Below are 27,720 nucleotides of genomic sequence, written 5' to 3'. Positions count from 1 at the left end.
GTGTCATTAAATCATGAGAAAGATGACATTTTCCCCTCTGGCCCTTGCTGCCTAAGTCTTTCACATGACTCAAGCAACTAAGTATGAAAGAAAAAAGTTTAGTACTGCAAGAACTAGCAATACCTTTCCTTTTTGTTAGCTAAAACCAGGAGTGAAGCTTAGAATTACAGCTCCCTTTTCCCCATGCTGGCAACAAAACAGCATTTGCAAGGTCTTAATTTTTACATATGATGTGTGAATAGCTCAGAGACAAACAGCATAAAAGGGTTAGATAACACGACATACCTTGGTTTAATGTAAAGCTAACTGCAGTAGTGAGTGTGGTTTTTGTCTTCAAAGCCCTTCTCATACATGATTTTCCTCCAGGGAAAACTTATCTCTGCGCTACAGGCAGGCAAACTGAGGAGACAGAGCAAGAAAATTTGCCAGGAGTCTGACAACCAGGTGGTTCTCTCTCTTCCCTCTGTGCTCAGGCCATGCCTCACCTACAGAAAGTGGTGCTGTCTGTTATCATCACTCACACAAACTGAGACTTTGGCCTACTTAAAAAATAATTAATTAATCTCTGTGCCAGCTGCTGGGTAAGTTTCTTGAAATGCAATCCTCTGTCCTCATGATCTGGGCTAAGAGAAGAGAAACTTATTGCAACCAATTATATTTTTTCACATCCCAAAGAATTAGAGGAAAATGCCCATAAACTTTAAGTGTGTATTTGTGTATGGTGCTGAAAACCCATATAGGATGTTCTAACCTGGTGGAAGAGGTACTTAGTTTTCGTAAAAGATTTCCACCTAAAATTGATAGGGTAGCTTCCCTAAATATGACAATTTTAAGCTCTAAAAGCTATTTTCTTCAAAAAGAGGAGTAAAGACACAGGCCATAGTTGTTGCCACTTCTTTTTCATCTTTCTGCATCTTTCCCCTCCTAAGCAGGAGATATCAGTTTCAAAGTGTAGTTGACCAAACCTGCTACTTAGTCTAGTCCCCTAGGTTTCCCCTTTGGTGTTAGTCCTGCCTATGCCATCTAGATCAGCTGTTTCACTAGGGCCATGCTGGTGATGCGCAGAGCTCGAAGCCAGACAGAATAACAGAAACAAAAGTGCTAAATTGTTAAGCAGCTGCTTAACTGAACTGAAGAGCCAAATGCAAACATCACAAAGGCAGAAATCAGGAAGGGCCTGGAAATCCAGTGACATTTTTAAAGCACAAACTATTGTCCAGATGATCTTGATCCCACTCTAGAAGCTTCTGTAACTTAGTCTTGCAAGAGAGCCTTACCTCTCCATAAGCAGAATAAATCCTCAGAGCTCTATTAGGGGTGCTCTGGTCAGTGTGCAATCCCCAGAGAACTCTGAAGACAGAGCCTGACAACAGCACAGAGAAGTCCCTGTCAGTCCTTGGGTAAATCTAGGGCCAAAGCTTAGATCCTTCAAATGCATGTCCATCTGCCATCCACACTCCAGCTGAAAGTTTTCACAGTCATTTGCAGAGAATGGCTGCACAAATCTCAGTACAGCAAGTGCAAACAGTCCAACATGGGTCGGATTCATCCCAAGCAAAGGGAGACTGGACCTTCAGTTCTCCTTCCCACTGCTAATACTTAATAAAATATCAAGACAGAAGAGGAAAAGAAAATTGGATTGGTAAAAGAATCAAATGCACTAGCTCCTAAAGGAAGAGGCAAAGGGGAGAACACAGAGCCACCTCTGGACTCTCTTAGAGTCCATTCAAAACCCCTTCTCCCAGAGGAACATGAAGGCTGTAAATACTCATACCAAGACTTTCTGGCACCTTCTGTCAATCCACAGCCAAGTGTCTGAGGAAGAGGAGAAGGGCTGAAGTTGCACCACTCTCCTTAGCATTTCTGCCAGGCCTACCTTAGCAACTCACTTTAAGCAAGATCTCTTTTAATATATTATTATTGGTTGATCACACTTCCCTCTATATGATTTTCCTTGTGTCTTCAGCTTAAAGCTGAGAAATCCCTTAGGAGGTGAGGCACCAAGAGGTAAGCTGCTCACTGTCACTATATCTGCACCTCCCCATTCTCCAATGTGTCCAAACCATGATATGCTCCATCACCACACAGTGGCCTCTGAACAGCTGCTCCCTTCAGACTGTACTTTTTAAGAGAACAACTGCTCTGGGAGACAGCAAGGAAGCAGAGACTGGGAATGTCAAACAACAGAAGCACTGTCAGACTAAAACATGATGGGAAGCAGGAAAATGCACAGCAAAAGAAAATGGGCAGCTAAGGCACAGCCACAAACAGGAATTATGTGTCCTTTGCATCACAAGTCAGGAGAGGAGCTTGTAGAGGTGGAATAGGAGAGCTCTGAAGATTACTACCATGAAAGCAGCACAACTGGTTCAGCAGCTTGTTCAGGATGCAGAAACACAGGGTCGACTGAAGAGGCATTTAAAACATAGTTTATTGCAAAAGTCAGTCTCATGGAAGGGTGAGACTGCAAGGTTGTTACATTCAAAGCCATCACATTAGAAGTGTTCTAATTCCAGTTACAATGAATTTATAAATTTCTTATCCAGTGTGTCTTTTTCTATCCAGTCATATAACTCTACAGAAACTTTGTGCTGTATCTTCTACTTTTTACCAACACTTCAACAAGTACTATTGTTAAATGTTAGAATCTTCTACTGTCTTGCTTAACATATTTATTTCTTTACATGAGGCATATTTCTGCTTAAACTACAAATCTTTATTCTAATTTCATGTCTGCTTCACTATTCTATTCTACAGCTCCAAGCCTTCTCCAAGGTCTAGGTCAAATACTGTATCCATCTCTATCTCTGAGCTTGTATGAGGCCTTGGGAGCTCTCTATGCTTGCATTTCCCACATCAGCTCATCCAACAGAAGCCAGAGACAGACCCTCCAGAGTAGTATTCAAGAAATACCCTCAGGTTATAGCTTTGCAGAAATCCATCCATGAGGGAAGTTTATTTCTAATTTACATTCTTTGCATCACAGAATTGTTATGTCTGTGGAACATTGCGATCATGATATATGATCTGGTCACATGTGGTGAAAATTACTTTATCCTGGAGTAAGGCTTCTCATACATGTGCATTTTTCTACATTAACAGAGTATTTCAAGCAAAATAAGCAGAACAGGATGTAATAATTATAGACAAGCAACCTCACAGAATAATAGGGAAGGCAATTAAGAGACAGCAGTGTAGTTGTAAACTTCAAGATCAAGTGTGGGAGCTACCAACAGCAGGAATGAAGGAACTGAAAACAAAAATCAGCTAACAAGTTCTAAAGACCAGCAGGAGGCAAACTCTGTGACCAGGGATGCAGAGAAGGAACAATTTTGCTGAGAGCACTAATGATGTTAAAACCTGTTGAGCAAGAAACAGTAGGCCTTTTAAAAATGGAAGCAAATGCATAAGCTGATTTATTAGTTCAGATAGGCTATCCAAAATGCTCCATTAACCAAAGCAAAATACTACTGTGAGAGGTCCCACAGGGAACAGAATTGCAGAGCTGCAACTCCAAAGGCACACCTCAGCAAACATTTCTTCTCATGGCAGCCCTGCTGTGACTCATCTACCTTTTAACTGTGCTTCTCCAACTGTTTGTGCAGTCACACAGAGTTGGGAGAGGTGGATTGATACCCATCCAAGTTTACTGGCTGAAAAACTGCTTCAGAGTGGTCCTATCACTGCAACTGAGAGCACAGCCAGGTAATTGCCAAGAGAAGCACCCACCTAAGCCACCAGCATAGGCGTTCACCAAAAAGTGCCCTAAAATAGGGCTGGTGAGGTAAAATTATGCTGCTCAGAAAGGATAATAGTGTGCACCCAGAGCCAAGGACTGGCAAAGGCCAGTCAGAGAGCAAAGGGAAGGCTAGCAAAGAGGAGACTGACAGACACACTGCTTTCACAGAAAAACTCAGCATCATATGCTCTCCTTCACTTTCCTAAGAAATCCAGAGGAAAGAGAGTGCAAAAGGACAGAGGCAACTCAACAAGGAACAAAGCAGAAGTAGAGATAAACAGGCAGATTCACCCTGAAATCATCCACTTCTGGTGCCTGGGGCAATACATTATTCTCTGAGGCTCACTGTTCCTTTGAATATACTTCAAGCCTGTGTCCCAGCTGTTTTGTAACTGTGTGGAAAGGGTCACTCCTGAGGTATTGACTTAGGCAATTCAAGATCCAACACTTGGTTAACCTACAGCCTGTCAAAAAAAAATTCCTGCAATTAACTCTGCAATTTGCCTGGACTAACCTCCATAAACTTTCCAGAGTTGTTAATGGGATTAATGACCAAAATTGAGCAGCTGCACCTCTCTCCCAGAGGCCAAGGAAAAGAGGCACTTGGAGCCAACAGCTGCTGCTGCTTGTCCAGTGTTTCCCATTTAGCCGGCTTACCATACCTTTCTGCCATAAGCCTTGGCTTTTTTTCCGGATTTGCCTCAGTCGCTGCTGGATTTCACCTTGCAAACGTGTGCTCCAGAAGCAACGCTCTGCCCCGCTAACAGGACAGCATCGGGAGAGCCAGGCGGGTGTGAGGGCCAGGTGGGAGGGCAGGGCTGGGGGTGGCTCCAGGCGCACCTTCACTGCTCGGAGCTGCGGCCGAGCCGCGCCCGCAGAGCAGGAGCCCGTCCGCACACCGGGCCCAGGCAGCACCGCGCCCTCAGACCGAGCCCTGAGACCGAGCCAGCCCTGAGACCGAGCCTGGCCCTGAGACCGAGCCCTGAGACCGAGCCAGCCCTGAGACCGAGCCCGGCCCTGAGACCGAGCCCTGAGACCGAGCCCGGCCCTGAGACTGAGCCAGCCCTGAGACCGAGCCCGGCCCTGAGACCGAGCCCTGAGACCGAGCCAGCCCTCAGACCGAGCCTGGCCCTCAGACCGAGCCCTCAGACCGAGCCTGGCCCTCAGACCGAGCCTGGCCCTCAGACCGAGCCCTCAGACCGAGCCTGGCCCTGAGACCGAGCCTGGCCCTCAGACCGAGCCGGCCCTGAGACCGAGCCCGGCCCTGAGACCGAGCCCGGCCCTGAGACCGAGCCCTGAGACCGAGCCCGGCCCTGAGACCGAGCCCGGCCCTGAGACCGAGCCCTGAGACCGAGCCCGGCCCTGAGACCGAGCCCGGCCCTGAGACCGAACCCGGCCCTGAGACCGAGCCGGCCCTGAGACCGAGCCCAGCCCTCAGACCGAGCCTGGCCCTGAGACTGAGCCCTGAGACTGAGCCCTGAGACCGAGCCTGGCCCTCAGACCAAGCCTTGCCCTGAGACTGAGCCTGGCCCTGAGACCGCGCCCGGCCCTCAGACCGAGCCCTGAGACCGAGCCGGCCCTGAGACCGAGCCCTGAGACCGAGCCAGCCCTGAGACCGAGCCCGGCCCTGAGACCGAGCCCGGCCCTGAGACCGAGCCCTGAGACCGAGCCCGGCCCTCAGACCGAGCCTGGCCCTGAGACCAAGCCCTGAGACCGTGCCGGCCCTCAGACCGAGCCTGGCCCTCAGACCGAGCCCGGCCCTCAGACCGAGCCTGGCCCTGAGACCGAGCCCTCAGACCAAGCCCTGAGACCGGGCCTGGCCCTGAGACCGAGCCTGGCCCTCAGACCAAGCCTTGCCCTGAGACTGAGCCTGGCCCTGAGACCAAGCCTTGCCCTGAGACTGAGCCCTGAGACCGAGCCCTGAGACCGTGCCGGCCCTCAGACCGAGCCTGGCCTCAGACCGAGCCTGGCCCTCAGACCGAGCCTGGCCCTCAGACCGAGCCCTGAGACCGTGCCGGCCCTCAGACCGAGCCTGGCCCTCAGACTGAGCCCGGCCCTCAGACCGAGCCCTGAGACCGAGCCTGGCCCTCAGACCGAGCCCTGAGACCGTGCCGGCCCTCAGACCGAGCCTGGCCTCAGACCGAGCCTGGCCTCAGACCGAGCCTGGCCCTCAGACCGAGCCTGGCCCTCAGACCAAGCCCTGAGACCGTGCCGGCCCTCAGACCGAGCCTGGCCCTCAGACTGAGCCCGGCCCTGAGACCGAGCCCTGAGACCGAGCCCGGCCCTCAGACCGAGCCCTGAGACCGTGCCGGCCCTCAGACCGTGCCGGCCCTCAGACCGAGCCCTGAGACCGAGCCTGGCCCTGAGACCGAGCCCTGAGACCGTGCCGGCCCTCAGACCAAGCCTGGCCCTGAGACCGAGCCTGGCCCTCAGACCGAGCCCGGCCCTCAGACCAAGCCCTGAGACCGAGCCCTGAGACCGAGCCTGGCCCTCAGACCGAGCCTGGCCCTCAGACCGAGCCTGGCCCTCAGACCGAGCCCTGAGCCCACGGGGTGACACGGGCATTGAAGCGCCGGGGCCGAGCAGGGAGGGAGCTCAGAATAGCTCGAGGAAGGAGCCTACAAAGTGGTAATTCATTATGAAGTGATAGTAATTCACTGTTTCTCAAGGAACATGAACTAGCGACCACCCGGAGAAAGCAGCTTTGTAAGAAAACAAAATCCTTTTTTCACAAAGTACCTCACTGGAGGTCAAGTGTAGTTAAAGTGGTACATCGATCTCTGGCTTGGGACTTTCATTTATAGCCAATTCCCAGACAATAAGGGTGATTTATTCTTGCTGTTTTTCACAGCTTCCTTTTGCATGTTTCTGGCACCCTTGAGGGAAAGGCATTGCAGGACTGGGTCTTCTCTTGTGAAAGTTCTTGTAGACTTAGACAAGCAGCACTGCTGGAGATGTGGAATGAGCTCATTAACAGGGAAATGATGCCACTGCAATGCCTGCCCTGCAACTGCAGGCCTGATGTAAGCATGTGATGCTAGCTTCACCAAAAAGACCCTTTTCAGAGGAAGAAAATTGCTTTGTAAAGGCTGTGATTGACTGGATGACCTGGGGAAAACCCTTTCCCAGTAAAATAAGGCTTATACGTATTTTTTGAGAAACGGGATTAACTGTGGGTATTGTGAATTACATGGAGGAGAGTAAGTAAAATAAAATTGTATAATGTGTTTGATAACTTGATTTGTTTTTATTTTTCATCTGTGCAGCCAAATGTAACCAGTCCAGTGACTTCAGAAGCACCCCACAACAATCCTCTTATAAAGCCAACTTTGTAGCCTTGGTGTCACAGTTGCTCTGGTGTACCTGGGAGATGAGGCTCCCCGCACCCCAAGGAGCCCTGGAAGAGCTTTTCTTCCACTCCTGAGCAAGGCTGCTCTGTGTATCCTTGTTTTTATCCTAAGATATTTTGCCAGTCCGTATCTCCACTTTTGTAACCTGTGAGGTTAAGCACCTGCAGAATGAGTTTAATGGGAAAAGGTGAGGTATAGGAAAACAAAGGAAAGATCTATGCTCTAGGTCACAGGGATTTTCTACTTTTGTCATTCTAGGTTGCTGGTCTCTTCTCATCTGCTCATCTCAGAGGGGACCAGGGGATTCCTACAATCCGTCTAAACTGCGTAGGAGGGGAACTGGACTATACCAGGACACACCGGGTGGCATCCTGGTTGCAGGGTAGGGATATGGTGTGACTTTGTTGCTGTTCTATACCACCCACATGTCACTGCTGGGTTTGGAGGGAAGCATGGTGAGTGTATCACTGAAACTGCAGGAAAAACAGAAACTCTCCAACAACACCTTTTCAGTGTTAGAGAATTAGCATTATGTTATTTTGACCAGGATATGCAATAGAAATAATTTCATCCTCATATGCCTGGGTTCAGCACTGAAAATCACTCCATCACACATAGTTCTTTACCAGACTTTTCACATATTTATACATAAAAACCCAAAGAAATTCTCATTCATTGGTCCTAAATTATACAATTCTTAGAATTCAATCTCCTATTAGTTATTGATCTCTTTGCCTTTGATGTTAATAGAATGATGGTCCTTATTCTGTAGTTCTCTTATCCATCTTCTCCCAGACCAGGTGTCTCTGACCACACCACAGGGTGATGTTTTAGTATTTACCTCCTGTGTATCTTGTGGCTACTCCCAAACTGTAAATGTTAAGCTCATCAGGCTTCATCTCACCCAGCATTGGTGAACAGAGTTGTTTGAAGAGAAACTTCTATTCTCTTTTTCCTGGGCCGGAGATGAGCAATGCCCTGACTAAAATTACATTAAAAAACTTTAGAAGTTTATAATTTCCAACAAGTGCACCATCTTGGCCTCCCTCTCCCCAATGGGAAGGCTGTTGGCATCAGCCCTGAGGACCCCATCCTCTGCCATTGCTGTCCATCCCCTCCTTTTTTCTCCGAGACAAAGCAGTGGTAAGAGACAGGATTAAGTAAGCTTCCATTCACAGACATGACAACATAATATGCTTGGGGCCCACCTTTTGAAGTGAAATCTCTGTTTGAGGTCATCTGGTGACTTCAGGTTTAGCCTAGAACACATGTAACCCAAGGTCCCAGTTACTGAAATGTGACACAGCCATTTAGCCTGCCCAGGGCATCATTTTTGGTATTTGAATGCTCACATATCATGTGGTATATTTTAAAATGTGCTCAGAGATATAAAAAAGTACAGATGTCTGGCCAACTATAGCCAGTTGGAACAGGAAAGGATTAGGGATGTTTCCTTAGCAGGTGACATGGGAAACAGGAGACCATTTGGCAGATGTACTGCTCTTAGTACTTAATGTACAAAAGGGCCATTATGGTGGCCTAGTTTGTCAATTCTTTTTTTCTTAATGATTACTTTCAATCCCAATACAAGTGAGAAATCTAAATTTCAAATTATTTTTTGAAAATATTCTTTGTTTTGTTGCCCAAGTTGTAATTACATGTGTACCTTGTGTTCTTAGTGTAGCTGGAAAACTTTGTTTCAAATTTGAAATCACTTCAAATGCAATATTCTAAGGATTTGTAGCCCCTCCAGCTGCATTTTCATTTCCATACAGCTACTCTTTCTCATTGACCATGTCATGTAGAAAAAAAGTGAGTTAAAAGCTTTCTTTCAGTGAGGTAATCATACCGCATGGGCTCACATACAACTACAAAATTATGGTCCCAAGGACTGCAACACTTTCTAGCATATTAGTTTGGACCACAACCCCTAAACCTATAGAAAAAAAAAATACAGATTGTATTGTAAAAAAATACAATTTGTATGTTGTTTTGGATTTTTTTTAGTTATCCCAAGCACGAATATGTCTACTAGATGTAGATTTCAGGAAATCTTTTTTCCAAGACTCCTAACTCAAAATGTTGAGTGTCTACCTTTGAACATCCAGTTGTCCATCACAATCACTGATGCAAGGACTGAAGACACCATTTATTCAAGGGTAGACATCTAATTAGCACAAACTGGCAACAAGACATTGCCAGACTCTAGAACATCTTAATTTCCAGCACCTTGCCCCCTCCTCCCCTGGACCCAGTGAACTCTGGATTCCCTAGATTTCAGTAGAGCAAAGAGCATGTGTGCAATCCAGATTACCTCTTCACCAAACCTTTGATTTTGCTCACAAAACCACGTCTTGCTTGGGAAAGTAGGTGGCAAATAGAATACCATTCATTCATTCAAATCACCATCCATTTCACGAGCAGGCTTTTGGCTGCTGCTAAACTCTGAAGTGTTTGCTGTAGTCAGAACAGAAGACCCAGAAGGACTTAAGGAATGAAATGCCAGAGGATCGAGCAAAATCAGCTTAGCACTGGCTGAGCAGGGTGCAGAGGATCAGTGTAACCCTCTGACACATACTAGAGGCAACGTGCAGCAGCAGGAAGTGCCTGCCAGTCAGGCTGCCTATTAACTCAAAGGAACACTTCTCTACTATTGAAAAAGTTGATTTTTCTGCATGCTGCATAGTTTTACAGTAGTACTCCAGAGATGCATTGGTAGAGGCACTAACAAATGCCTTGCTTACCATCTTTAAGATTTAGAAATTAAATAGAAGACTTTTATTGAATAGGAATCTGTAGTATACAGCAGGGAATTACTATGTAAGCAAGACTGTGAAGAAATAAACTGAATCAGCCTATGGCTTTGTTTTCTTAGGCTGTCACGATCTTAGCGGAATTGCCTTGCTGTTTCCTTCCATCACAGAAGTTACCCAGTATTTCATGCTGGTGCAGATGCTAGTGCACGAAACACCTACAGAAGTGTTGTAGAAACTCAAAGACTTCCTGTTCTTGTTTTTCAGCTCCCCACTGGCAAGACATTAACTTGCTCATTCTTACAAAACAAAAATTAGTTTGGTTAGCTCCAGCAGACTCACAGAACACAAAACTTATCTAGAAAACAAGCAGAAGTGACGTGACCTCTTACTTTCCTGCTAGTGCCCTGAGAATTCTGAAAGTAGGTTTTTGTAATATCCTTTAGATCTTCCATTAAACCTTTAATATCAGATTCTTCAGCACTCCCATTATGGCGCTAAGTAATTTTAGGTCATTAAAACTGTCTCCAAAGTTTAAATGCTTTTATAGTTGACATTACATAAAATCAAGGTTATACATTCAGCCTCTTCACATGGACATATCTTGCTTGAACTGCCTTTTTTGCAGGATTTACCACCCAGTTTCAAAAATTCTTAATTCTAGTCACATACCTCAGCAAGACTGCAAACTTAAGACTATCTCAGTCTGCTGCCATCAGGACAGGACTGAGTGCAAGAATTACATAAGTTTAACCTAATGCTTTTTACAGCAAAGCATTTTAATTAGATTCCATTTACACCAGACCAATTTCACCTCATTATGCTAGGCTTATTTCTCAAATTCTGTAACAGAAAACATGAAGTTTTCCCCTTTGCAAGAGTGGAAAAATAAGGGGGCTCCTGAACTGTCTTTTAGGGGACTTCAGAAAGCATACTAAAGGACTTCAACTGCATCAGAGAACACTGGCATTCCCACGGCACAGATTTCAGAGACTTCCAGAACAAACTAACCCCTTCTTGGAATTCCATAGAATCTGTATTCTTTACATATAGCAACTGAAACCTAGCAGACTGCAGTGGCTACCAGTCATGCCTTCTGGTCATGCCTTCCTCCATGACTAACAGATCTTTGTGCCTCTTCCCCACCCCAGCCAGCCAGGTTTTACCCTCTTCTTTGTAAAAGCAGGACATGCCACTTTCACTGCTTCATTTCTCCTTTTGCATTATTGATTTTGAAAAAGCAACTTAATAGAGTCAATTATGGGCTAAACTGCGTAGAAAATATCCTTTTTTTATTCCACAGGTCTGCAGAAAGGGGAAAACAAAAAAGCAAGGCAGCAACTGTAGGATAATCCATCTGTGGATGGACAAACTTTGGTGTATCTGCTAATTTACACAGTGAAAGCTGTTTTACAACAAAAGCGATTTTACTGTCTCTTGTTTATGCATTTAACACTTAAGCTTGATTAAGCATTTAAGCATTAATCCCACAAAACTCCCAACCTCCGTATGGTTTTGTAGCAAATGAAAAAGCTCATGTGTTACTGCTGCCTCTTCCCACTTCAGTGCCATTGGCCATTTCACTGCAAACCCCTTTAGGGACACAAACTGACTCGAAGACCCCCATCAGCCCTGAGTGAAGACAGAATTATTTCTGTGCTATTGTACACTAGACCAGATTCAGATCAAGCAGCAATTTATTAAAAAAACCCAAACACTTCCCCCCTCCCTTCACTTCTATTATTTAGAAGACAGTCTACAGGTATAGTCTCTAAAATCCACTAAAACATACTATAGAGTGGGACTCTAACTTGGCATTCCAGATGACAAGCTTATGAAAAGCACACTGTACAAAAGAAACCATCACAAGTAAGTCAGTGTTTAAGGAATTTTTATTAAACCAAGAATTTTATAATCCAAATTATGTTTCTTTGCTCAGCTATCAATTCTCACTGTCAACTAAAACAGTGGTGATAACCTGAGCTTTTCCACAGTAAAGAATTACAAAATTAAAGAAAGGAATGCTTTAAATTTTTGTACTGTGCTGAAAATTCTTTTCCCCTGGGTTTAAAAAACATTAATTTGTATTTTTTATTTTACTATTTTTTTTAAAAATTTTAGATCAATAAGTAATCTAGGACTAGCATCTGTTTTGCTAGTCCCGGCGTTGCTCTGTACGTAAGCTTCAAAGTTTCCTTTCCTTTTTTTATTTATTTTATATTTTGCAATGTTTTTCTCAATATTTAATAATTTTTCCATGTTTAGATTTTTTTTTTCTTCGGTGAAGCGAAGTTCTAGATTGTAGTCCCGGATAGCTCTGTGAAGAAAAACAACGCTGTTATGCCTCAAAAGCAGCACCTTGTATGTTTTCTGACATGTCTACTACTGCATACCACGCAGCACTCTGGGCTTTCACTGTTTCAATGATACCAAAGTTCTTTAGAAACAGAGTATGAGAGCTCCTCCCACTTTTTAGGGGACACAAAGGTTTTCAAAAGTCTGTGATCCTTGGCAAGACAACACTGACTCTAGAACTGGACAGTCCTTCAGACAGCACTGCTTTAAGCACAACGTTACTGCGATTGACTGTGGGGTTATCTCTACTTTTGAGGCTCAACAAATAACTACCCTAGCAATATTTTCAATTTTCAATTACTAAAACATCATGGACCAGATGGAGTAATGGTCTTAAAGTATGGGCATCTTAGTTCAGGAGAGACAATCTATTCAGCACTTATTTCCACAAACAGAAATGTGTAAAAATCATGACTCGAATTCTTCCTCCAAAAGGAAAAAAGTTATGTGATTAAATGTTAAATTAGGCACCTTCAAATGCTATCTACAAATGTGAAAAGCAAGTTCACAGGCAAAACCTAAGTAGACAGAAGAGATAACAGATTCCTTTTTATCCACAACTTCACATTTTTTCCCCTGTCAAAATTGTTAAGGCACCACCATTTGCTTCTGTCATGCACAGTTAAGATACCAACCCCACAGAAAGCAATGAAGAAAAATCACTATTTTAACTGGCGTTAAGTTCACCCAAATGTGAAGTCAAGACAAGATACAGTTTAGTTTTCACTTACTAGACAATTTTAGAATTTGTAAAGTATATACAAACTACGGTATGAATAAGTTCTTTTAATTTCTAAGGAAAAAGGGGTACCATTTTAAGCTTATTTCAATTCCAGAAGTTGCTCTCAATAGTATGAATAGCAGCATTTGACAGAACTGGCTATTTTTGCACACATGCCTAGAACTAACTCCAGCTAAACGTGTTGTTAGAAGTTTTTGCTAACCAAGTGAGCACTGAAGTTTGTTTATCATAGCTGCTACTTCCTCTGGCTGACACAGAGCCTGGACACATGCTGCTTACAAGGCCACGGACCAAACACTTGCCTTGGTCAACCTATGGAACTACAGCAGCCAAACTTACTTATTAAACACTTGGAACCCCAGTGGGATTATTAACTGCCTTTTGAGCAGCTTCTTTAGCTTGGTGGGCTTGTAGTACGGCTACAGCTTCATCAACCTGTTAAGTACAAATGAAAACTTAATTAAGGGAAGCTCAGCAATTTTTGTATATTTAAGTTAATAATACAGTGGAAATTATACATATATACAATGCCTACATTGTTGAAAAGAAAAATGAGAACATTACAATTCCAGCTCGTGCAATGTAAGTCACTGTCACCCTCTGAAAGAGGATACTCTTGCCCTGAGCCACCACTGCATTGCTGTTACTCCACTGTGCCAACACGAACAATTGTTAGATCAATGTAGACGTAACCACCTATGGAACCCAGTGCAAGGCAAAAGTCTACCTACCTTCGAACGAAGAGACTCAGGAGACTCCAGCATGTGGAGGAGTTCAGAGTTGTCAATCTCCAACAACATACCAGTGATCTTACCCGCCAGAGTAGGGTGCATGCTTTGAATAAGGGGGAATAGACGTTCACCTAGAAAAAAGAAAGTTAGTCAGGGACAAATCCAGCCTAAATTTAAGTGATAAAGGAAACAAACTTGTTCTACTGTTAAAACCATTTACTCTGCATTTCAAGACTGAAAAAATGTACTCAAAACTGTCCTTCTACAATGCACAGAGAAAGGTATCATGTACCTACCTAACATCTGCTTTTGTTCTTGTGGAGGGGCAGAAGCCAACATGGAAGCAGTCAAGGGTTCCTGACCTTGCACATGGACAGCAGGCTGCAAATTAAGATTTGCAAATTAAACCCTGACTCATAATTAGGTGCAGCTTCAAACAGCCAGTATTTCACAACTCAGCATACACAATGCCTACAGTGTCAGAAACATCAAAGAAATTAACAACTATGCCTGTTTAATCAAATATTACTAGTTAGAGCTGAGTGATGATGCTGAAGATTATGAAAAACTGCTCCACTGAGGAGCAAACACAAGAATTTATGCTAAGGTATGAGGGAACTGAAAAGAGCAAAGCAACATGGGATCATATCCTGTCCCAGGTGGACTTCAAATATACTTAACTCCCTAGTGCTTTTACTCTACTGCCATGATGCAGAGCCCTCCCATCACCCTCACCACCTTCCTCTACAAAGAACATCAGTGAAAACACGGAGCAGTTCCCCAGATCACATACCTGCTGCATAGCAACCTGCGGCTGCGTGTTGAGGTGCTGCTGAGGATTGCGCACACCCGCAGCGTATTTGTACTGTGGTACTGTGCGCACGGCAGGAGTGGCCGCAGTAGCCGCTGCTGCAGGACGTGGACCCATCGTTTGTGTTGATGTATTAGCTGAAAAAATAGTCACAGAATTCCATATGTGAATAATTATTGTAATTATTTTGCCCAACAAACCAATTTGAATCAAATACCTAATTTAGGTATTGTGTTATAGATTCATCTTAATAGTATTGTCAACTGTCACATCTCTGGTCACATACAAAGGTTCAAACCTTGAAATTTACTGGCTGCTGATTTCCAGTCACTTCACTCATGAATTGCCCTTTTTACATGCTACTGCAAAAAGATCCATGATAAAAAATCTACTTTGTTTGAGTAGTAATATCATTTCATTATAAGCTAAAGGACATTTGATTTCCTGAGCACAATATGTCAGTCATTCTAGAAAAGATACTTTTAGGAAGTAAATGGCTGTCTTATAACATTCTGTGAGAATTACGCCTTCAGAGAGGTTGTGGAGTCCCCATCCCTGGATATGTGCAAGACCAGCCTGGATGGGGCTCAGAGTACCCTGGTCTAGTAGAGTTCCCTACCTCTGACATGGGGGCTGAATTACATACGCTTTAAGGTTCCTACCAACCCAAACCATTCAATGATTGCAGTCAATTCTGGTTCAGTGATGTGCAGATTTTTGCATTCACGATACTGTCTCACAATAATAAAGTATGTATATGTAAAATATAAAAAATTACTAAGAGCCAAAATTGTGTCATCTCAATATTTCTACATGCAACCTATTATTACAATTGCTACAACTATGTTTAGAAATGGCAGAAGCCATCTAACAGTATTACTGAAGTGCACATAAGAATAAGTGATTCATCCTGAAGAGATGGGATCATAGCTGGAGTCTTTGCTGGGACAGTATTTAAAGCAATTACTAGAAGGTGATATTAGCTTATTCATTAGGAATATCACATGTGATATTAAACTTACTAATGTTTATTTTGTGAGACCATGCTGAACCAGCAAAATTTGAACAGAAGCCCAATACTTAAAGTTTGCACAAATCAAACTCACCAACACGCTGCGTTGACATGACTCGTGGAACTTGGGAAGAAGCTGGTCTCATGGTGCTGAACGGTGGTCTGGGTGCTGCTGGGCGGATCGCACCAGGCATGTTTTGGAATGCTATGGTTTAGAAAAAATATACTGTTACATGCTGAAACACTGAGTGATGACAGCATGACAAACAGAAGACTAATACAGCAATGCCGTGAAAACCTATCTGGAAGTGCAAAGGGAGATGCTACAGAGTTTACAGCAATCACTGGAAAGAGGTAAAGAAGTGACTTACGATGAGGTCTGGCACCCTGAGCAGTCCAGCGAGGACTAGGTCTAGCAAGTTGAGCGAGCTGATTAGTAGGATAGTACGCAGCACGGTTCTGAGTCTGCCAAATACAACAACATCCCTTAACTTTGCTGTCTGTGAAGGGCATGCTGAACAGCCCCACACCCTTCCACTAAGAGATTAAAATGCTGAAATCAGACACATGCTAACCGTTCTATTTACTATTATCTAAGCGTATTTTATATGTAATACAACATATTCAGTTACTCATCTCTACACGTACCTGAGGAATAGCTGCCATGAAGTATCCTGAAGGAGGTGCTGGCTGGTAGGGGTTGATTACAGGATTAGGTACTGCTCTTACACTTGCCATCCTCTGCATGTACTGGTTGGTCAGATGAGCTTGGCGCTCCTCTTTACGTTGGGCTAGAGCTACATATAATGGTTTAGTAGCCACTATTCTACCATTCATTTCTGTGACTGCTTTGGTGGCTTCTTCTGGTGACGAAAAGCATACAAATCCAAATCCTTTGCTGCGGCCACCTTCCATCATCACCTGTCAGTACAAAACTTAGTTTTAAAACTAAATCTTCTGTGTCACACCTATTCAACTTGCATGAGTTTCTTGTTTCAGCTTATTAGAAGTGAGACCACAGGTTTGTTTTACTAAGTATTTTATAAAAATGAGTATTATTGTGTTTAATAGCTAACTGTTACCTGAATAGAGATGAAAATATAAATAAAATAATAATGAGCACAATATTGCACTGAAAGATGTAATTTTTCTCACTTTTAGTCTCACTACTTGATTTCAAGAAAGGATGATCATATGGCATTTAACCTGACATGTACAATAATCAAGAAAGCTGATGCCCACATTTACAGTGGGTCACATCTGCTACTGAATGAAATTAACTTTTCTTTGGTGACAGATCACTACTTATTTTCAGAGAATACATGAGCACAATCTGTGAACTTTACCTTTGCACTAGTGATTGTACCAAATGGAGAGAACTCTTTTCGGAGACGCTCATCATCAATCCCATCATCAAGATTTTTCACGTAAAGGTTTACACCCTAAGAAAACAGATAAGTATTTTTAAAAGCAATTGCTCTGTGTAAATCTCAGAACATCATATAACAGAGTTAGCTCTCTTGATTTAAAACTGAACCTGGTATCTGGTGATCCTGTCCTGCTTCATTTGTTCAAACTTGCGCTTCAGCTCCGTCTGTCTTTCCACTTTTTTCTGAGCCCGGCCAACATAGATTTGTTTTCCATTGAGCTCTTTCCCATTCATTTCATCTACAGCCTTTATTGATAAACATGAAGTTAGCAGTGCTTTGTAGTCCAGCATTTTTCAAACACAAAAAAAATGCAATTCAAATTCAAAATCTACATAAGTATTCTAGAAAAAGAGCAAATCCATCTTAAAAAACCACTAATTGAAACGAAATATCCCAAGACTTCCTCACTTATGGCAACATGAAAACTGTTTTCCAAGTATGCTTCTGTCCTGCTGAAGACAAGTCACAAGGGATGCAAACCATTTTTTTTTAATATGGAGCTGGAGGAAAAAATCCAAGTTGCAAGAACTATTTCTCCAGCCTTATCTTGCTAATGGCAGAGAAAAGCAAATAAAGAGTAAGCAAATAAAGTTGAAAATCTTTAATTCACCTAGTTCTGTCTTTAAAAGTAACACCTGAAACTGCAGTAGCTACCAGATCTTTCTATACTAAATGTTAAGCTACAGATGATATGTACACTTTTTTTTTTAGTCTTTCATTAAGGAAATAATTAGAAGTATGAAAATGTGAACTTCTTCCCTTCATACTGTTTTGAGTTACAACTCTTCATATGTAAAACTCTGGCATGTATTTTACTCAATTAATTTAAAACCAGAAGTTACCAGTTGATTGCATACGTTTATGATCAAAGCCATTAGACATTTTTACAGAGATATTGGAATTTTATGTTATTGAAAACATAATGTGATTCTGACTACAGTAAGAGAAACTATTCATCAATTAATGTGTGCAAGACTGAAAGATGAAGATGTTCTAAAGACAATCATGATTTGTTCTAAAATCTCACTTGTACACTTGCAGTATAGACAAATCACCAAAATGCTATTTGAAAAGCAAACTTTGTTTGTTCTGTACTGCATTTTTTTCCTGATGCCATGTCCCTGCTGTCACAGTAAACTGACATATCAAAGCAAACAGTTGACAAAACATTAAGTTAAACAGCATACTGGCATGATATAGACATTTACACAAATAAAAAGGACCCTTTTTCCGAAGTTACCCATCATAGTAAAAGCAACATTACAGGGCTCTACGACTATTCTCTCACAGTTATGCCAAACATGCTTTATAAAATTAATAGCTTTCCTGCTGACTTTGCAGAAAACACAATTCTTTCTGCCTTTTGTGCAAAAGGCAGAAAGGCACAAAAATTTTGTGCAACCAAACTGGATCCAGTGATTCAGAGATGTAGTAATTCACTATGCTGTATATTGCTCAGCATGCAAGAGTCCAAATATATCACTAAGTCCTTTAAGCCCAGCTACAACAGGTTTTAAAATTATTCAAGATTTCCCATTTTTACACTAGTTCCAGCTGTATCAGAATATCTTGACTTAATAGGCTTCTCAGACCAATTGACATTTGCTCATAGGAAAGCATTCTAAATGACAAACTCTGCTAAGTAATTTAGGCAGTGAGCACCTCTTTTTGCAGTGTCCTTGACCAATTAAAAAAACTTCAGCACTCAATGAAACATATTATTTGGGTCTCAGTGACAGGATTCCCAAAATTAAGTCCAAAAGCTTACTTTTTGGGCATCTTCATGTCTTTCAAAACTAACGAAGCCAAAGCCTTTGGATTTTCCACTCTCATCAGTCATAACTTTCACACTTAGAGCAGGACCTTAAAAGAGAAATACTTATGCTTCATATACAGTGTATTCTTCTCACCTTTTGAACATTCTCTTTAGAACATAGTATTTAGTTTATTTCACTTGTATTACAAAGGACTCCTGCACTAATAATAGTATCAAGTAAATGTCATCCATTAATATGAAATTACTAATTTGCCCTGATGAACTTCAGCAACTGTGGCTGAAGTTCATCATGCTGAATTTATTTTCTAATGTATTTTCAACCAACATTTCACCTCAAAGTGAAAGAAAATTTCACCACAAAGTGAAAGAAATTTGTTTCATCATTAAAAATTATGACACTTAATAAGTATTAGTGTTTCCATGCTTTGAAAAAGGTACTGAAAAAGCCAGAGAAAGGCCTAGCAATTAGGTACACATTTCACTACTTATCCTGGTGAAAGGCCATCCTAGTTCAGCAGTGCCATAACCTCTGAAAAATTGCAGTTCAAAAAATTGCAGTTTAGGTCTAGCAGCTAAATTCGCTACTGTTTCAACCCCTGATACTTGAATAGCAGAAAGGAATTTCCTTTTGGTGTTAAGGCTGCTACAGGGTATCTCTTGTACGAGGCTTTCCCTTGCTTTACATAATAGCCACTGGAGAACAGCAAAAACAAACAGGAAAGAAAATAGATTTTAAAAAAGTGCGACTGAAAATAAAACGTGAAGAATCTCTAATGGCATTATGGGATTTCCTATTCTGATGGTAACACATCATATACATTACTACATCATGGTCATATGTCCACCATAATTTTGCTCTGTGTGTAACTGAGGGTCAAGGCAGAATCTCATAGCTTGGTGCTGGAATAGCTCCTTATAATTTTCTATTAGGTCAACCACGACAATGTAACTGAATAACAGGGTTAAGTTTGCAGGTCAATGAAGGCAGTAGTAAATTCATTAGTCACACATCCTGTAAGTGCATTTATAAAATCAATCTGTACTAAATCAGAGAACACTGCAGAACCCATGAACACATTACTTCCAGATTACTGAAAACAGTTCTGATGGCAGGACTAAATATGATATTCTGCCTACTTAAAATTCAGTTATTACTGCATATTTGAATCTGAAACTTGAATTAAGTACCAACTTTTCAGTAACCTTTATTACATTTCTACATCAACATCAGATAGCTCTGATTTCTTGTATTTCAAGGCACTGTACAGGTAAGATACATGTAGTAAATTGGAGTTCACGTGTGTTTATATAAACATTAAGACATTACCAAACTTGCCAAAGAGTTCCTTAAGTCTCTCATCATCCATGTCTTCTCCAAAATTTTTGATGTAAACATTGGTGAATTCTTTTGCTCTGGCTCCAAGCTCTGCCTCACGCTCCTTGCGGGATTTAAACCTTCCAACAAATCTGGTTGCAGGAAGAACAGAGTAATACACATTAAAGCAAGTGTCTCAAGGTTTAAAGATTTACTTTAATTCTCTGGCATTGTATTTTATTCCTCATCAGTCTTCTTCACTATAGGTATGAAATTCTTTAGATAAAATATTTATTATAAAAGTCAGAAAAACAACTCCACTGTCCTTTGCTACACCAGCATGTTTATCCAGGTTACAAGGCATGAAAATGCTTTCAAGCCATTGGTGAGATTGTTCACTCTTACAAAAGAGCCTTTGACAACAAGATTTTGACAATGGAAAGAGTACTAAGAGGCTGAACAGAAATTCTAGATAACAGCATAATCCCTGTGCCACGCTAAAAGCATGGCAGCCTAAAAGCAGTTACTGCTCTCTGATTCAGTTTTTAAGCAAGAGATATTTAACTAACTGTCCCTCCCCTCCCTAACACACCTCTCCAGCCTGTATCAAAGACTTTGTTTCTCGGCACAGGGAAATACATAGTTCTACTTGCTCTTGAGTCAAATACCATTGCAAACTGGCTGGGAACACCAATGGTTACTTCATACTGGCAGAACATGAGCAGAACATGAACATAACATTCTGCAGCCCAAGGACATGCCCTAGCACAGACTGTACATGGCTGACACCGATTTCTGACTGTAGCAGACTCCCACTTTCAAATTTTATTGTAGGCTCTAACTTTAGTAAGAATGAAAGTGCAATATGTTCAGCAGATTTTGGTAGTAAAGTGTTTAAATTTATTTCTAAAAGACTAGTCTGAATAGAAATTCAAAGCAAAATTAACTCTCATGATATATTTTACTCCTGTGCTCTTATGACTGCACATTGACCATTTTTACTAATTTGAACTTGTATAACAATGGACACTGAATAAAAACATCCACAATATGCCAGCCAAGAATAGAACAAGCAGGAAAACTGAAGTTTCAAAACATGTGTTTTCCCTGTGTCTTGATCTATCCATCTCTACATATAAAAATAACCCATGATGGTAAACTGATGCTGATTTCTGTTTTCCTTTTTCCAAACTCTCCCAAGTATCTAGAAAGCTGTTTTTTGCAATTATACCAAACACCATAATGATCCCTTAGGCATAGCTGTGAGTCACGGTCACCTCCCCAGCCTAAATATTATTAAAGAGGTTGCCAAATAATATTTTTCCTACAATGCAGAATAGTGATGTTTAAAACATACTTCTCTGAGTTTTACTTTCTACTCCCTAGATATGCCTACTAACAGACACTCATACAAAAATATGAGTCTAATCTGACCACACTTTAGTGACAAGTAAGCACCCTTTAGTGCTAAGTATCAGCTGTCTCCAAGTGTATGGATAATACACTTACCTCACTACTTTTATAAACGATGTATTATTCAGAATACTCAATGGATTGTATTTTATCTCAGACCAGTAAGATCAGAAAATCAGAATCCCACATCCTCATTACAGTATTGGCTTGTAAGAGAATTAATACTGTCACTTTTTCCTCCAGAGTCCATTATTCGTCTTTTTGAACTTTGATTCCAGAACAAGCAGGTGACACAATTCTTAAAATCCCTAGCACTAAAAATCTACATCTTCTTGAAATTAGAAATTTTCAGAACAACCTTTTCTTTCTAGGTAAGCTTTTAAATCTTTGTCTGCCCTAAACTGAATTTCAGTTTGCCGCTCCCCAAATACTTATTAATGTACTTACACTTTGCGATCATTAAGCAGCATACCATTCATTTTTTCAATAGCTCTTTCTGCAGCTTCTTGTGTCTCAAAATGCACAAATCCATAACCCTTGGATCCATTTTCATCACACACCACCTATTAATGAAAAATCTTGTTGTAATACCCATGGAATGTTTCCACCATAAACTGAGGAGTCTGTGTGTCAATACATTTTATTTTCTACTAACCTTACAAGACAGGATGTTCCCAAAGGCAGAAAATGTGTCATACAAAGCTTTGTTATCAATTGATTTGTCCAAGTTTTTGATGAAGATGTTTCCTACACCGCTTTTGCGTAGAGATGGATCGCGCTGAGACCACATGATGCGCACAGGTTTGCCTTTAATGACATCAAAGTTCATGGTGTCCAAAGCTCGTTCAGCTGCAAAAACATGGAATTAGTACAAAATGCTAGTTATCTTAATAAGCACATAAATACCAGCTGAAGTATAATTTTTTATAATATTGTTATTATTTCAAGTCCAGTACCATTACCAAGCTGCAAACCCAAGCCTTCAGTGTACTCTGCTGTTTGCAAAGAAGAACTGGCAGAAACTCATCAGCAAAAGCTGCACTTTGGAAGGAGCACAAGTCAGCCGAGAAAGCAGCAGAAATCTCATTAGCCCATAAGACTAGATCTATGAAAAGATGCTATGGTGACAGGAGAAAAAGCAGCAAGTGGCAGCTGTTATAAAGTTTCAACATTTGTGAAAATCAGCTGGCTTCTCCCATATCACACAGATGTATACTGTGTTAATGAGAATGCTTTTAGGGGTACTGCTTGTGCCTATACGAAGTCTTTTGCAAATATTAACATAAGAACACCTACAACACCAATTCCCCTAAACTAACCACATTTCTTTGCTAGATGGACATTCAAACTTCATTCAGGCAGCTATTCCATACAACTTCCTCAGTGACCAAAAAGATCTGTAATGAAATTCTGGGCAAGAGACAGTTCAAAGAGATTCAAAACTAGCACTTACTTAGTTTAGAAAATCTGAAATGATGCATATATTTTAAAAGCTCACAATGCAATACATATGAGCTCAATGAAGGAGCAAGAATTAAAACATCAAACCAGGGTAATGTAAACCAGGTTTTGTTACTCCAATTGAGTAGTTTTTCCAGTAGAACTCCAAAACTAACTTTTCAAATCCTGCATGTAAAATTGCTTGTGTATTTAGATGGGGAAGTATCAAGACTTGCACATTTTTCACGTCTCTCCAGAGCCACAAGACACATCTGTGATGTTATAACTCATCTTGTGTATTTAAGAACAAACGAACAATAGCTCTCAAGTACAGCAGTTCCTTTTCATCCTTGCTCTTGTAAGTCTGGAAAAACACCGAAAAGAGTCCCAATAAATACCTGAAGTCACACCCATGGGTACTAACTCACTTCACTGTAATTTGCAAATATCAAAACAATATGATATTAATAGGACTGAAATCAGCTTAGTGATAGTTTAAATACAGCATCCATATCAGTTAACTTTTTTTTGGGAGGACCAAGGGCCAATCACATACTGAAAATCCTTATTTAATGGTTTTGTTCTTTAATTGCTGCTTTTGTCTTGAGCTGTATTGTTGCATGACATGGCCAAAGACAATTTGCAGTGAACCTGGGATTCAGCGGATATACCATGTTTTATATCCTTTCTTGTGATATTTTAATATTAAAAATAAATCTTAGTATTATATTCTCTGAAAGACATGTAAAGAGGTGGTCATCTAACATTTTAATGGGAAAAAGATTATTGATACTATTACCATATTCACATGACAGCAGCAACTCAGCAACTTATTTAAACTGAAGCCAAAAAATTGCATGCCAGTCTTCCAAATAAGTTAATAAAGCTTTCAAAAACTTTAATATAAATTAAGCAGGGGAGAGAAGGCAACCTAGATGGAGTTAATGAGAAAGAAAAATTATTGGAAGGCTCTATACTACAAAAGGGGAGGGGGGAGGAGATGAAAAAAAAGAAAAAAAAAAAACTGGCTATCACACTGGCCACAACAGAAACTTGTAATACTTCACTACTGCCCTGGAAGTCATTGGAGTTATTACTGCCAGCATCAATAGATGTGCCAGCAACAAATAGTTCATTATTTCCAGAAGTAGTAACAGAGCTTCCTTTACTTGAAAAGAGGCTTTTCTAATTCTAATTTTTCTAATTGCTTCTAGAATAATCCTGACACTCCTCATAAATGTGTGTTCCTAGACACATTTCCCAGGCATCTGACTGAAAGCAGGTCTATGGGTCCTTAGCAAACATTACCACTCTTAACAAATAGTGAGCCTGTGTCTTAGACCAGCACAATTTCTCCACGAGGACAGCATGGAAACTTCAACAGCTCTCCTCATCTCTCCTTTGGAGATTTTAAAGAAGAAATTTAGCTTCTTCTGCCGAATCGACACTACATTGTCATTCCATTGTAGATTTTTACAACATTACTAGACTCCATCTACAACCAGGTACAAGCTACTCTCATTAAAATTCCCAGCGAGTGAAACTGGCTCACTTTCATTACATTTCAGTCATAAAAGGCTGTGCCAGTTGCAGGAGGCAGCTCCATTCAGCAGCGAACTTGTTACCAATGGACACACCTACCCGGGCTGCACTTCTGCTGATTCTGCTGGAGCTCTCATTGAATGACTCACCAGCTCCCATTTTAGTCGTGAGCAACTGGACAGTCCACTTTAACAATTTCAAAATCACTCAGAATATACACTTAATGCCAACCTGTGCTAAAGGTAAACAGCAATAACCATGGAACAAAAAAAACTCTGGAAACATGACTATTCTAAAAAAGGATTCTGATGCAGTTTCAGATTACTCAAGAATGTTTCCAGTTTAGTGATTAAACAAGATTGCCCGAGTTTTACTCCAGACTATGACTCAAATTCGGAAAAGTCACAACTCTGACATGTGTGCATACCTCACACATGTATCATCAGGCTTAATTAGTTTTTAGAAGAGCTTTGAGATCCCTCGTTTATGGACAGCTGATGATGTCAAGCACACCTCCAAAGCTATTTTTCAAAACCCAAGGTAGTTGTTACTTGCTGTTTAATAGGCATAGCCTGAAATGTAGCTGAAAATTTGGCCGAACCAGTAAAGTGTATCTAGTTTGGAAACAAAATAAATGATGATTGTAAGAATAACCATTCATCCTCAAAACTCCTATTTCAAGATTTCTGTAAATCGACATAGTGATCTAAAAAAAGCCCCCAGCAAATGCTTTCTAGATATTTGCCAAGAATACAAAATTCTGAAAAATCTTGAATAAGTACAATCGCGCAATACTATTGAAGTATATTTTAAACAACTGCTTCCAGATATGTACCAGATGCAGGTTTGATAAAGATGATAAATACTTTTAACTGAATTGGACTAGTTATAGACTAAAATATGTGTACCTCCCAAAGCCTGAAAAACACATTTGGAGTAACAGCACCTTTCTAAGAGCCATATTCAAAAACTGAAGCACTGCCCAGGTGAAAGAAGCTCTGTTTGTTCCCACGTTTGACAAATTACAAACCAAGTCACAAAATCCACTGGTTGCTTAACTAATGACAATGATAAAAGTCAGCCCTTATGGAACTCTGTCAATACTAAGGGCAAGCAGCATTTGAATCACCTTTACCTTATTACCCTGACATTACTATATTCCAGTATTGGGCTGCACTAACCCCTTATTTTTCTGAGAAACTGTACCAGACATTTTTAATGAAAGTAAAGTATGTCAAAACAAACATTCAAATAGTCTCATCCTAAGGAATGGCTGAATAAATGAAAAGCTCACTGAACTCAGAGAGCTGTTAACAGGTGGAGTATCTGCCTATTAAGAAGATGAGGCAGTAACTTTTACTACGTACATACAGATACCATCGGTACACCGAAGTCTGATCTGATAATGGCTGTATGCTAAAGCTAACTCTGAAAACCAGTTAAATCTAATTGCTTGAAACGTTTGCAATTTAAGTATCTCACTTCCATATGCTTGAAAATAAAACCATTATAATGGAAAACTGTTTACTTAACTGTACTTGAAATCACATATCTTCTACCTGGCCAATTACTTTTTTTTATTGGACTCCACAAGATCTAGAACCAGTTACAGTAGGTTCTTTTAGTGTAACACCCTCTAAATGGATCACACTATTTCCCAACATGACCAGAACTGAACAGAAAGTTCCTTTACTGATGTAACTTGGGAGAAGCAGTGTGAAAAGGCTTCATGAAAAAACACGTTTCATTAAAACGCGACTTGCTAGAAATAATGTCAGAGAATTTTCTGCACAGAGACACGAATGGGAGCACAGCTCGGGCTCCAGCTACATAAGGAAGAAGAAGCACAAGCAGGCCCCAGTAGTTTAATGTCCTCCCTGCACGTGACAGTCCTGCCATGGTGTTTTAACAAACGCTTCGGCCTGGACGCCTGTGAAACTACCCAGCCACGCCAGTGCGTCCTACTTCCTTTTCCCGGCCTCTTAACCGCGCACTCACACACACCCATCTCCTGCGCGGTTATTAAAAGGTGTTAATGACCGCGATGTTTTCCTCAAGCTAACCTTCATCTCGGACGGACGTGAAGAGCCGCCCGCACTCTCACCCACAGTCCCCTCCCGGGAGCGCGGGCAGCCCCGCCGGGCCGCCGGGGCTCCCCCGCCCATGGCCGGGCCCCGCGGCCGCTCTCGATCCGCGGAAGCGCCTCCCCCCCGCTTCTCCGGCCGCCACGAGGCGCGGGCGGCCCCGCCGCCAACTTCCCCCCGCACCCCGCCCCGTCCCGGGCGGCAAAATGGATGCGGGGCGGCGGCCGGGGCGGGGGGCAGGGGACAAATATGGCTCCGCCGGCGCCCGCGGCCCGGCACTCACCGTCGGCGGGCTGCTGGAAGTTGACATAGGCGTATCCGAGCGAGCGGCGGGTGATCATGTCCCTGCAGACGCGGATGGAGAGGATGGGCCCGGCCGGGCTGAACTTCTCGTAGAGCATGGCCTCGGTCACGTCGGGGTGCAGGTCCCCCACGTAGAGCGAGGCCATGGGGTAGCTGGGGGCGCTGGGGTTCATCCTGCCGCCGTCTCCCGGCGCGGGGGGGGCGCTGACGAGGCGGAGGCCGCGGCGGTCGGTGCGAGCGGGGCCGGCGAAGGCGGCGCGGGGCCGCTCGGACTCAACGGCTGCGGCGGGTGCGGCGGATGGGCGGGCGGGGGTCGGGTCGCGCCGTGCGGGCCGGGTGGAGCTGGCGGCGGCGGGTGCTGCGCTCGGCGGGGTCGGGCTCGCTGTGTGTCTCCTCTCGGCTGCGCCGGGTCCGGGGACTTCGCTTCACCGGGTTATTTTATATCAAACCGGCCGTTTGCGGAAAGGTTGTCGGGAAGGTTGGATGAGGAAAGAGGATGATTTTTTTAAAAGGTTTTTTAAGATTTTTGGATTTTTTTTGGCTTTTTTAAATATTTTTTTAGTAATAAATGGTGCTGCGGGGCCGGGCCGGCGTGTCCGGGTGGTCCGGAGCACACGCACTGCGCACACAGCTCCGACGGCGGCCGGGGGACAAGGGGGCGGCCGCCGCCCCGGCCGCGCTCTATATATACCCGCCCCGCCCCCCCGCCCCCGCCGCGCGGCGCGCCACGCACCGCGCCGCGCGCACCGCGCACGCGCACCTGCGAGCGGGGGTGGGGACACGCGCGGCAGCCGGCGCGGAGAGGCGGCTTTGGCGCATGCGCGAGGGCGGGGCGGGGCGGGGGGAGCGGCCGCGCGGGGAGCACGCCTGCGCCCGCCCGGCGTCACGGGGGGCGGTGCGAGTGTGGGGGCGGCTCGGCGGCA

General features: G+C 42.7%; 1 protein-coding gene across 1 annotated transcript; it reads right to left on the bottom strand.

The window, feature by feature from the left end:
• Nucleotides 1–12,033: 12,033 nt before the first annotated feature.
• Nucleotides 12,034–27,016, bottom strand: PABPC1 (poly(A) binding protein cytoplasmic 1). The gene is made up of 15 exons (XM_021529433.2): nucleotides 26,778–27,016; nucleotides 22,084–22,277; nucleotides 21,876–21,991; nucleotides 20,028–20,167; nucleotides 18,692–18,786; nucleotides 17,031–17,168; nucleotides 16,840–16,935; nucleotides 16,142–16,414; nucleotides 15,865–15,958; nucleotides 15,588–15,698; nucleotides 14,464–14,618; nucleotides 13,967–14,051; nucleotides 13,671–13,801; nucleotides 13,279–13,374; nucleotides 12,034–12,159 (listed from the first exon to the last, which is right to left on the bottom strand). Exons 1-14 carry the CDS (start codon nucleotides 26,968–26,970, stop codon nucleotides 13,282–13,284), a joined length of 1,914 nt encoding a protein of 637 aa, XP_021385108.1. The 5' UTR covers nucleotides 26,971–27,016; the 3' UTR covers nucleotides 12,034–12,159; nucleotides 13,279–13,281.
• Nucleotides 27,017–27,720: the final 704 nt, after the last annotated feature.

The sequence above is a fragment of the Lonchura striata genome, chromosome 1 (assembly GCF_046129695.1).
Source record: "Lonchura striata isolate bLonStr1 chromosome 1, bLonStr1.mat, whole genome shotgun sequence".
Lineage (NCBI taxonomy): Eukaryota > Metazoa > Chordata > Aves > Passeriformes > Estrildidae > Lonchura > Lonchura striata.
Note: the sequence above shows the minus strand (reverse complement) of the source record. Positions and strands in the feature narration are given on the sequence as shown.

Excerpts from the sequence above, each read along its gene's own strand:
- PABPC1 (XM_021529433.2), bottom strand. The coding sequence starts at position 26,970 with ATGAACCCCAGCGCCCCCAGCTACCCCATGGCCTCGCTCTACGTGGGG. Across the intron at positions 16,936-17,030 it reads ACAGGATCACCAGATACCAG|GGTGTAAACCTTTACGTGAA; the intron begins GTTCAGTTTTAA and ends CTGTTTTCTTAG. Across the intron at positions 14,052-14,463 it reads CGCAGGTTGCTATGCAGCAG|CCTGCTGTCCATGTGCAAGG; the intron begins GTATGTGATCTG and ends CTTAATTTGCAG.